The following is a 12825-nucleotide window of genomic DNA, read 5'->3' as shown; positions in this document are numbered from 1 at the left end:
AAAATGAAGAAGGCGCCCACCCATTTCTGTCTCAGTTCAGCAAGAGACATGATTAGCGACTATAACTGGGAAAAAGGTCACTGTTCATCCCGCCGCCTGTCAGGGCGTGAGAGCATCTCTGCTATTACTAACTCTTCCATGATGGGGGGAGGATGGAGGCTCCACCGTGGAAACCGGAACACAGACAGGTTGTATTAGGTCCCCAGGATGGGATGCCATTCCAAAAGTAAAGCTCTCTGTAAAGATTTTATCTTTTCTATGATACCTTAATGAACTGGATGAAATGAATACTTTGAAAAGCCTAGGTTACATGCAGCTTTATTATAAAAGTTCAAATAAAACAGGCCACTACTATAATAATATTTCTATCACATGATGCACAGGGAACAATAAGACAGGGATATACAGCGGAAACCAATGTATAATCCAAAGATCTCATTACATTCATCAGTTCTAGCCCTCATCTTCCAAGTGCTTAAATCCGTGAAATCCCTTTTTGCTTTTAATAGAAGTGCTAATAAACAACCTAGAATTCATTTGGCAGGAAAGTGGGCAAGACCAAGTGTTTGAAGTCAATAAATCAGGACCAGAACATTCAAATCATGAGCTATAAATGATCCTTAGAAATTGTTTCTAATACCGATAAGGAAAAGGAATTGCCCACACTGCTTAACTGTTAGGATCCACCCAGCATATAGTTTTATAAATATATCAAAATGATTCTTCCCTTTCAAATTTAGTCTGCCACAAAAACAGGAGTGAAGAATGTATTTTCATTAGTAAGTTATTTTAGCGTGGATATGAAAGCCTTGTTTGCTATTTAGTTGAGGGAAAATGAATTTCTTCCATTTGTGTATTCATTTAAAGTAACATAAGTTGAAGTGAATTCTGAGATTTAGAATGAAAGGCATGATATGTTTGTAAATATTAAGTGATAAACTCTTATAGGTGTGACAAACATGACAGAAGTTCAAATAAGTCGGGGTGGAGGGTGGTAATAAAAGACAACAATCAAGTCTGAAAAACATAATTATACTTGACTAGAAAATCTCATGAGGGAAAGAAAGAGGTGGGGAAAATGGATACTACCAAGATGCCATCAACTCGGCACAGGATGGCCGGGGTGGGCTTCAGAAAGGTTTCGGACAGGAAGAAATAGTCAATAGGAGGAGTTGTAGTAAGAGCAGATGACAAAGTGATGAAATGTGACCAACAGCCTCAGGGAACACACTTGCGAGGAATGGGCTTATCTGCCTGGGTTAGTAACTAAAATACACAGCCACTAAGAGTGCAAATAGTGTTTACAAAGTAGTGTTCAAACATACCCTTTCGAGTAACGAAAGCGTAGCTTTTAGAGCACCCTCAGGTCGTCCAAAGGGAAAACAGTATCTTTAAAAACAAAAGGAGGAACAAAAAAAGTCACACATTTAATATCCAAGACTGCTAAATAATTCCCTCTTCTATTACTTGGCATTATTAAAGAACAGTGAAAGGTTGGTTAAAATAGCATCAGCCCATTTGGGAAAAATTTTAACAGCAGAAGTTTACCTAGTTCATGCTGTAAATTTCTTTAAACAGTAAGGCTGTCAACTGTGATGAAAAGGTTCTACAGTTTTGACGATACGTGTTCAGAAAGGTCCTATCAAAGAGATAATTAAAACATATTCCCTAAACATTTCTTAAGGTTTGTTGTTATCAAGCCCTATCATCAACAAAATGACTTCGCCCATCTCCTCCTGTACCTGTGTGGCTTGAGATGGAAATACCACCCCCCTTCCCCACCAGTCATAACTTCTAGTACAAAAAATGGCTTTCAGCTCTCCCTTTTTGTCTTCTGTGCCGGTGGCACCTCCCCACACAAAACACATAAACCTTGGGGGGCTCTGCAGTTTGCCAGCAGAGTGGGTCATCCTCAGTCTTTCCAGTCCTGTGTATTCCTAATTCACCCCCACAACTGGAGGACAGGTTACATTAGCATTCTGAAATCAGGGTCAGAAGCTGGGGGAGTGAGTGGGCTCCTTGGAAGTTTGTTGACACATGGTGGTAACAGATTTATGGCTCTTTACACGGGAGTCCCTCTTCAGGTCACTTTCCACTTAAAGAGCAGAAAATGTCAGGGCCACTTCATCCTGCTGGAGCTCCTCGCTTTGTTGAATCAGTTCAGTAAAGCACCTCATCCCCCCCCAACCACTGCCCCCCCCCCAAGATCAAGTGCTCCAGGCAGCTGAGCTGTCCACAGGCTGCCACTTGGATCTGTATTAGAAATCTTGACACTAGTAACTTGAAGTTTGTATATTTCCATGTCCTTTGCCATTTTTCAGGGACTTGGTTAACACATCTTCTAAGATGTAACTCACTAAGAAATTACTGTTTTCACAAGGCAATTTGAACAGGTTTCCTTAAAAGCACGTATATTTTAAATTCAAATTATTTTACAGGAGTGAATTTTGAAGAGTGATTAAAGAGTGATTAAAGACTGATTTCTCACAAAGCAGTTGTTAAATTTATATTAGGGCTGGGTTTTAGTTTTATGAAACTTTTATTAGTTTCAGATAAATGCAAAAAAATGTCATAAATCCAGTCACTCAAATTTTTCTTCACAACAGTGTTTATCATTTCATTTACTGTCAAAAATTTCCTTCACTTACGCTTGCCTCGATGCATTCTCTCACTCCTCCCTCTGCTCCCGTGCACAAAAACCACCACCAATTTATTTTTGATAGTTTTGTTTCCTGGGCAGTGTTGCCTTTTAGAGCATTAGCAAATTAGCAAAGTAGCTTTCATCATTTTGTGTACCATAAACCTTAATCCATGTTTAAATAAAACACAAATTGGGTTCTTATAGTCCCCTCCCCCTGCTTAAATCTTTTCAGTGTATTTGCATAATCCACCCATTGTCTTTCCTATTGTTTATTTCCATTAACCTGTGGGTGACACATTTTATGAATGGAATGTTACTGATCCCCAGATTACATTTAGCATTTCAGGGCTCTGAGGTCCCACTGGGTATGTTCTGAATTAGCATTAGCTGCCCATGATGTGTAAATAATTCAGCACATTTACAGAGTACAAGTAATCCTGAATCAATAAAGTACAGAAAATAACTACACAGAAGCTTAATTAATCTTTACAAAATGAGTTTTAAAAGAAAGGAATAGTTTTGTTCTGCCTTTCAGGATAAATATTTTGGGTTTTTACCACTTTGATAGCTCTCTAATAGCAAAGCAAAGGGGAAAATACTCAATTATCAAATAAAATTCAACAAAGTTTAATATCTAATCTGAATAAATTAAAATCACCCTGATTCCTAACATAGTAAATTAATTACACAGATAAATGAACCTGCATAGACATGTCCCACAAATTGTTTCCTTTCCTTATCCATTTTAAAATACAGGATTTCTTTTTGTTAGAGTTATATACGCACATAGTCTGAAAGGAAACTTCTTTTAAAGACTTTTTATGAAAAAAATTTCTTTATGTCATTTCCACCCCACTCCCCAAGTAAATTTCTTCAGAAACAAAAAGTTTTTAACTTTTAGCTACTTCTTTTCGTATTTAAAAGTTATATTCCTAACCTACATGCTAATATTTCTAATTCTTGATTTTTCAGTTTTAAATATGATTCTACTAACTTTCCACTATGGAAGTACTTAGTTTTTAATAGATTTAGAGGCATAAAGGATATATAATGAACTGCACATATTTAAAATATATAATTTGATAAGTTTTGACATATGTAAACACCTGTGAAACCATCACTACATTCAACTTAATATATATATTCATGACCCTCAAATGTTCCTTCCCCACCCACTGGGCCCAGGCAACCACTGATTTACTTTGTCATTTGGAATAATTTGTATTTTCTATAATTTTATGTAAGAGAAATCATAGCATGTACTTCTTTGCATGTAATTTCTCTCAATATATTTTTATGCTATCAACGGTTCATTCCTTTTTACTGCTCAGAAGTATTGCAATACATTGTTCATTCCTCGCTGATGGCCATCTGGCTTATTTTCATATTGTGTTTATTAGGAATAATGCTGGTATGTTAAGGTTTGAACACTCACATAAAAGTCTCTGTGTGGACATATGCTTTCATTTCTCTCGGGGGAGTATCTACAAGTGGAATGGCCTAGGACATAGGCTAGGTCCAGTTTCACAACCATGCCAACACCTTGGGGAGTAATTTTTAAATTTTAGCTATGCTAATGACATAGTCGTACCTCATTGTATTTTAGTTTGTATTTCCCTGAAGAGTAATGATGTTGAGCATCTTTTCATATGCCTTTTCACCATATGTCTTTGGTGAAATATCATCATTTTTTATTGAGTTGTTTCATTTCCTACTAAGTTTTAAGAGTTATTTATATATTGTGGATAAAAGTCTTTTGTGGGATACATAGTGTGCAAACAGGTTTTCCCATTCTGGAATGTATCTCTTATTCTCTCAATGTCTTTGGAAGATCAAAAGTTTTTAATGTTGTTGAAGTTTAAGGTAAAATTTTTCCATTTATGAATCGTGATTTTGGTGTTTAAGAATCTATGCTTAGTCTAAGGACAGAGGCATTTTCTGTTTTCTAGATCTATCCATTTTAGGTTAACTTTTCAGTCATGTATGAGGTATGGGTCCAGGTTAATATTTGCTGAAAAAAGCATACTTTGTAAATTATCTTTATATATTTTTTTGAAAATCCATTGACCATATGTGTATGAGTCTATTTCTGAACTGTCCATACCACACTACCTTGAATACTGATTTCTGAGCAAACATCCTTGCCTTTTGATCTTAGGTGAAAAACTTTTAATCTTTCACATTCAGTCTTCATATTAAGTATGAAGCTGTAGGTTTTCCATTAAAGCCCTTAACAGGTTGAACATAAGACATTTGGTAATAATTCTCTTAATAGTATGGTTTACTAATTCTATCTTGTGTTATTTCTACTTTTGGCTGTTTTTGCTCTCTTCATTGGTTATACTTTACTATTTTTTTTCATATGCCTAGAAATTTTTGACTGGACGCTAGACAGTGTTGTTTTACATTATTGGTGGCTCAATATTTTTGTATTCCTCTATTCTTGAACTTTGTTCTGGAATTCAATGAAATTACTTAAAAACAGTTTGATTTATTTGAATTTTGATTTTAATTCTCATCAGGAGAGATAAAAACAGGGCTAATTTTTTTTCCATTACTGAGGCAAAGCCGTCTCAGTATTCTGATACTCATGACTTAGAAGCTTTCCAATCTGGGTGGTAGAAACTGGTACTCCTCTTAGCTGTGTTAGCTTTAGGGATTATCCTCTGTAATTCTACCACAGAGAGAAAGGATTATTTGCCTGACTTTAAATAGTTTCCTTACATACTTGCTCAGATCAATAGTTAGTTGAAGACTCTAAGGGGACCCTCAGCAAATACCTGTAGGTCTCTTCTCTCTTTCTTTAGAACTCTGATCTGAGAATTCTGGCTGTCTTGTCCTTCCTGGACTCCCACCTCTGTCTCAAGTCAGGGTCCACTGAGATTCTCCTCCCTGGGCCATGGCCTGGAAACACTGTCCTCATGCTAAGCAGAGGCAATGAAAGGGCTTATTCATTTGTTTCTCATCTCTCAAGAATCACTTTTATTCACGGTCTTATATTTAATGTGTTGAAAAGCATTTATGCACATATTTTAGTCTTTAAATTTTTTTTTGTTTCAGATGACAGGATAAATATCATCCCACCTTAGACATTTTTTTTTTTTTTTTTACTACTTTACCCAACTGTAAATGTAATTCCTGTCCTTCCTATCTTTCTAACACAGTTATACCATTTGGGGGTTAAATAGAGTATTTATATTATGTAATATCCTAGATAACTGAGACACAGTACTGTGATTTCTTATGTGCCATCATTTTGTTTATATTTAATACCTGTCTTTATTTTTATTTTTTTTAATATTTTTTTGTTTATTTTGAAAGAGAGCACATGCACAAGAGTGCATGTGTGCACAGGGGAGGGTCAGAAGGAAAGGGAGAGGAAGAATCACAAGAATCTCTGCGCTGACAGCAGAGTCCAGTGTGGGGCTCAATCTCACAACTGTGAGATCATGACATGAACAGAGAACAAGAGTCAGATGCTCACCTGATTGAGTTACACAGGCGCCCCTAATTTCCTCTTTTTATAGACCTTATCTAATGTAATTCCAAATTCCAATATAACTAATATAATCTAATTAATATAACTCCAAACTCACTTCCAAATGGGTAAATTCTCTGTCAACATATTAAAACATCTTAGTATTTTGTCAATTTAATTTACTTGAAGAATTTTTCTGACCTGCTCTTATCAGAACTGGCTGCTTTCAAAGCTCAGCCATCACTTGGGGTTTCTATTAACAATCACCATGAAGATTCCCTTCCTCTGTAATGCCAATTTTCAGTTTCAGGGATCTTAATTATCCCTCCTTGTTTTTTCCTTTGTCTGGAATTTGTACTCTCCAGAAAGGGATTATGGGAAGCATATCTTTTTTTTTTTTTTTTTTTTTTTTTAAGTGGGCTCCATGCCCAACATGGAGCTTGAACTCATAACCCCTGAGATCAAGAGCTACATGCTCTACTGGCTTTAGCAGTCAGTCACCTCAAGAAGCATATCTTTTAAGGTCCTAATGTCTGAAAATATTTTTCTACTACTACCCTTAAGACTGTTACTGGTATAGAATTCTAGGTTGAAAATAATCTTTCCTCAGAAATTTGAAGACAGTGATGCATTGTTTTCTGAATATCTGTATTGCTCCTCCCATCAGAATGAAAGTTGAAGAAAAGGAACTTTAACTTTGTTCTCTGCCTGACACACAATATGTACTCAATGTATGTTTACAGAACGAATCAATGTTGAGAAGTAATTCTGATTCTGGATTCTTTGTATTTCAGGATCTTCTCTTTTATCCCCAAGATGCTGGAAGTTCATGAAAATGTCCCTGATGAGTGTCTATTCTAATCCATTGTGCTGGGTACTCAATGAGCTCTTTCACTGTGAACACTTATGTCTTTTACTTCTGTAAAATGTTTTTGAATGAATGTATTGACAATTTCCTACTTTCAGCCTTATGTTTCCAGAATTCCTATTACTTATGGTGATGAAACTCCTGAGCAAATCCTTAATTTTTCTTATCTTTGTATTTCCATTTTCCTACCTGTCTCCTATTACTTTCTAGAAGGTTTCATTAACTTAATTTTTAATAGCGTGTATGTGTTCGTATTTGTTCCTTGAGGTTTATTCATTTTTTTTTTCTTTTTAACAACATCCTGCTTTTGTTTTATAGTTGCCCTATCTTCTTAAACCTCTCCAAGGACATCAATAACAGATTTTCATTGCCTTAGTCCCCACATTAATTTTACTTTCCCCATGTTTTCCCAATTGCTATTTTCATATTTACTTATTTTAGACTCTATTTTCCATATTAAATACTTTCCTCAAATGTCTGATGACCTTGGTTGTCTGATCATTTTCAAAAGTGTGGCAGTAAAAACCTGAATGGAAGCTATATGCACTTAAGGTGGGTATGTGTAGGCTATGGTCTTTGCTAAAGAAGAATCTGGCTGGGCTGTTCCAGTGGGAGTCTTTATTGTCCATGGCTTTAGGTCTTTTCTCTTGAGCTAGTCAGACTCACAGGGGAAGACTTATAATATGCCTAGAAGGTAATGGTTAAGTAACAGCTTTCTTGAACTATTACAGAAGTATATTAACCCAAGTTTTCAGTAATGATGAAATAATTTCAAGTCTGATCTCTGCAACAAGACAAGTATGTTGTAAGACACAACATACAATAGCACCTGGTAAAAATGATTGAAAAAAAAAGGGAACATATTGGCAAATTTCTGTTTTTAACCATGAGGTTCTGTTCAGCTAACTATAATCAGGGGGAAAAATATTAAGATTTTTGACCTTTCACTATGCAAATGTTTCTTAGTTTAAATGGTTATTTTTTTTGAGCAAGAAACTGTGCCAGGCAGTGGGACCCTTGTTCTCAGAAAATATAAATAAAAGGATAACTAATGGCTTAAAAAATGGGTGTTATAACTATGTGATAAACGACTAGTGAAAAGTACAGATGATATATGCTGAAAGACTTCAGGTTTTTCAGTCTTTGCTGGAATGACTGAGAAAGGCTGCACTGTGAAGACAGGACATAAGAGGTTCCTTGCTTGGTGATTCTGAGAGAAGGGACTAGTCACCAGAGCTGGGGAAAGAGGCTACTCAAGAATGAGAAATGCACACGTGAGAAATACGTTCCACACTGGACACTGAAGGGCGAAGGGGTCTACCTTAGTGAATGGTGGAAACTGAATGGTGGTGGGCTTAGAAACAGACCACAGACTGAGGAACGTGGATCTTACCTTGCAGGCATTGGAAAAGAAGCTACTGGTAGTTCTTGAGTAGCAGCAGAAAGACATGATAAACAGCTGTGGGGGATTGGAGTGTTGAATGAAGAAAGCAAATACTTAATATTAATGAATGGAATATATATACCTGAAATGGCTTATCTGATTTTCTAAAAGGGAAGAGAGTCTTTCTTTTATCTCCTCAAATCTCTCTTTTTCTTCCATTGAAACTGTTCCAATTCCATCAGGCCTGGAAAAAATCAAAATCAGTCATTTATATTGATAGAATGGTTATTATCATGTATTTTATATCTTTATATATATATACATACATACACACACACACACACACATATATATATATATATATATATATCTTTATTTATACACATATATTTTGAGAGAAGAGAAAGTGCAAGTGTGGGAGGGGCACAGAGAGAGGGAGAGAGAATACAACGTAGGCTCCATGCCATCAGTGCAGAGCCCAACACAGGGCTCAGTCTCATGAACCCTGAGATCATGAGCTGAGGTGAAACCAAGAGTTGGATGCTTATCCACCTGAGCCACCCATTGCCCTTATGTGTGTGTGTGTGTGTGTGTGTGTGTGTGTGTGTGTGTGTGTGTAATCTTTATATTTCTCTGAAGAATAGTTAAGAAAAATGTATACTGGTTCACAGTATACATATTACTTGCATCTATAATGGAAATTTATTTAAAGGAGGTATTTGTAGTCATTTGTTTCAGATTTTAACCTGGAATGAATGCAATCAAACTATTCTGTTTTAGACAGCCTTCAAGGTAAAGGAGTACAATAAATATTTTCCAGGTCTACAGAAAACAATGATTAGTCCTTGAGATGACAGTGAAAAGTGTTTTATAGTGGCATCAGATATTTGACAAATTGAATAAATATCCCCTGGATAGAAATATTATAAAAGCATACTGAACACAAACTAAAATAACTGCTCTTCTTCCAAATAAAAATTAAGCTAATGTGAAACTGGAGATTTAATTTTAATTGAAAAAACACAGAAATTCTGAATAGATGTAGTGGTTTATCGTACCATATTTTTGTTTATTTAAGTGTGTCAGCACACAAATTTTAACTTATTTAAAAATAAAAATAAATACTTGAATAAAAACATATAGAGAAGACAGACCATCTGTGTTTCACGATTTTTGTGCTTAGCCAAATATCCCTATGGAATCAAGGCAAGATCTCATTAAAATTTTTAGAAGTATTTTATGAAGACTAAACAGACATCTTCTTTTACTAAGATCAGGATTAAAAGTATAAGATATTTCTAATGAATAATGGATTTAGAATTTATACTATATAAGTTTAAGTCTGCTTGTGCAACAATCATCAAAAATTTTGAACATACGAATTTTAACTTAGTTAATGCAAAGAGAAAGATGTATTGATCTCATTCAAAAAGTGTATATTTCAACAAAATGAATCTTTTGGATTTGATAATTAACACTAATCATTTCTTCCTCAATTAGCTTATTTTTCTAAAGATTATATTTTAGTTACCAAAGACATATATTTATAATTTTAACTAATTTTTAATGTTTATGTATAAAATGGGTAGAAATGATTATGGAAATGCTTCATATAACTTTCCCATAAGGTTTTTATTTGGTTCTCCCACTCTTGTTTTACATATATGTATATGTATATATGTGTGTGTGTGTGTGTGTGTGTATCTTTGATGCTTGCAACTAGTCAATTAGGATAAAAGCAATTAATTTTAAAGTTATACCTGAATCATTATGACAAAGACCTTTTATTGATATCAAGGCATCTCTTAAGTCTAAAAATTTCTTTTCCACTATAGAGTAAATAATTTGTTATTTCAGAAACTCACTGCTGCTAGAATTTATGCTGTGAAATTCTTATAATTATACTTCATCCTTAAATAGGGAAACATCAATTATTTAATTTCATAGAATAATACATTGCATCAGAATGTGAACTCCAGAAAAATATTCAAATATGTTTTCAAATATTTTTAGGAAGGAGAAAAGAAAGTCTGAGCTAGAAATTACAAAACAATGAACTTTGAGCTAACCCAATGTTTTATAATAATTTGTAATATTATAGGGGCACCTGGGTGGCTCTGTTGGTTAAGCATCCAACTTCAGCTCAGGTCATGATCTCACAGCTTGTGAGTTTGAGCCCCGTGTCGGGCTCTGTGCTGACAGCTCAGAGCCTGGAGCCTGCTTCAGATTCTGTGTCTCCCTCTTTCTCTCTCCCCTCCCCCGCTCATGCTCTGTCTCTCTCTTCTCAAAAACAAATAAAAACATAAAAAAAATTAAAAACAAATTTGTAATATTATAATCATTGGTAATAAAATGGATTTTTCACATAGTACTTCAGAATAAATGCCCACTGAGAAGACGATAACACAACCCAGACTTAAAAATAAGTACAATAATGATCACAAAAGTTCAAGTGGAGAGTTCTATATCAATCATTAACCTGGGAATTTGAGCATTCAGATGAAAACTATAGCCACATTATGTTATTACACAGCACAAAAACTCATACCACGTTGTGGGTGGGTATTTCACCTATGCATACTTTGATGAAAAAGGGCAAGGAACTTATCTTTAGTTTTCTGATGACTGATATGGTTCTTTGGCTTTGTTCTCTGGCAGACTCCACACAGTTATGTTAGAGTCAACCTTGCTTCAACTGTCAAAGGAGATTGTGATTCACAAGGATACAGCAACTCGTCCTGCCATATCAAACTTCACTTGGGCACCTCACCTACCTGACACAACGGAGCCAGGGGTTTAGGTGATGACAAGCAAGAAAGGTAAGTCAGGGGAACATCACTTGTGTGAACTTTCACTAAAATAAAGACTGTTATACACAGCGAAGGGCTGCCATTTTAGTGAGATTATTTCATTAGGTATAAATCTGACCAGTTAAACACAGGAGTTAGTATTTTGGACTTGTCCTTATTTACATGCCTTTAGTGCATATACGAGACTACGTACTGAATATTAGGTATATGGAATGGGCATCTATACCTAAGTGATGGTAACAAATAACTTAGCTGCAGTCATGCCTACAGGTAACAGCTCCTTCTAAAATTATTCTTCGTAATAAACACAAATATCTCTGTGTCATCAGATCTTCCTTGTCATGGTTGTTATCAAAACAAATATAGCAATTACCAGAAACAAAATTCTTAACGTGCCCCTGGTACTATGCTAGCTGTTTTATATGCATAACATAAGAGGCTCACAGCAATCCATTCTGCAGCCTCCAAGAGAGGAGGCTGCTGAGGGTCATGGGGGTGAGGTGACTTTCCCAAAGTCATACCGATTATAAGTGCAGAGGCCTGGACTTGAACCTAGGTCTCTTGCATTCCAAATCCAGGGCTCTTAGTGCCCACGTCTTATTCTCTTTCCCCGATATTTTCACAGAAAATAATAAAGAGGAAAAAAATCTGTGTTAAAAAATGGAAACTGTATCTGAGAAGCAATGTGGAATATTTCAAACATACTTACTTACATCAGACATTTTCTATATTACTCACATATGGCAGCAAGCTTAAAAATTGATAAAATTTAAAATACCTATAGGGCACCTGGGTCGCTCAGTCAGTTAAGCATCTGACTGCATTTTGGCTCAGGGCATGATCTCACAGTTCATCAGTTTGTGAAATCAAGGCCCGGGTGGGGCCCCCTGCACTTGGGATTCTCTCTCTCTCTCTGCCCCTCCCCTGCTCATGTGTGCTCTCTCTCAAAATAAATTATATTAAAAAAAACAAAACAAAAACAAAAACAAAATACCTGCCACTGAATCAGTAATTCTATTAAAAAAATCTCAACAAAGTCAGTTCTGAAATTTGTACTTGTAGAAAGCAGCTTTAAGAGAAACTTAAAACAGTTATATATTATGAACATTCATCTAGTAGACCCAAGGTAATAGAAATTTAAAATAATAGCTTTACAAACTTAGCTTATAAATTAGTTTCTGTCAGTTATACCTTCAAAACATATCCTGGTATGGCTGCAGCCTCGTTGGTCTCCCTTTTCTAGTCTTTTCTATGTCAGAGTCTTGGCAACACACTAGGGTGAGCCTTTTGCAAGTATGAGTCATACTTTGTCATGCGAACAACTCATTGCAAAAGCCCAAACCTTTATAATGCTCCGCAAGACCTGTTAGGACCCCCTCCCCCCACACTTAACACTCTGATCTTCTCTACCCCTCACAGCAGACCCCCCACCCCATGATGGTCTCCTAGCTAGCCCTCAAACACAGAACACATGCCTCAGGGCCTTTGCATATGCTGCTCCCACTTTCCTAGTCACACATGGCTTGCTCACTCCCTTCTCATCTCAACCTAAAGGACTCAGAATCAGTGAGGTTATCTCTAAACACCTGAGGTAAAGATGTAATCTCCCCTTCCCACAGGTCTCTTCTCCTTTAATATGCTTTA

The 12825-nt window shown here is 35.8% G+C and overlaps 1 protein-coding gene across 17 annotated transcripts in view; it reads right to left on the bottom strand.

The window, feature by feature from the left end:
* The window catches only part of CADPS2 (calcium dependent secretion activator 2), a 555001-nt gene that overhangs the window by 121937 nt on the left and 420239 nt on the right, over positions 1–12825 (bottom strand). For all 17 annotated transcript variants that reach the window (XM_040472104.1, XM_040472105.1, XM_040472110.1 and 14 more), the window contains 2 exons: positions 8514–8615; positions 1326–1389 (listed from right to left, as the gene is read on the bottom strand). In XM_040472104.1, the coding sequence (XP_040328038.1) occupies positions 1326–1389; positions 8514–8615 (166 nt within the window). The remainder of the gene's footprint in view (positions 1–1325; positions 1390–8513; positions 8616–12825) is intronic.

The sequence above is a fragment of the Herpailurus yagouaroundi genome, unplaced genomic scaffold (assembly GCF_014898765.1).
Source record: "Herpailurus yagouaroundi ecotype Mexico unplaced genomic scaffold, PumYag 100, whole genome shotgun sequence".
Lineage (NCBI taxonomy): Eukaryota > Metazoa > Chordata > Mammalia > Carnivora > Felidae > Herpailurus > Herpailurus yagouaroundi.
The sequence above is the reverse complement of the archived record's forward strand: the minus strand, read 5'-3'. Positions and strand labels throughout refer to the sequence as shown.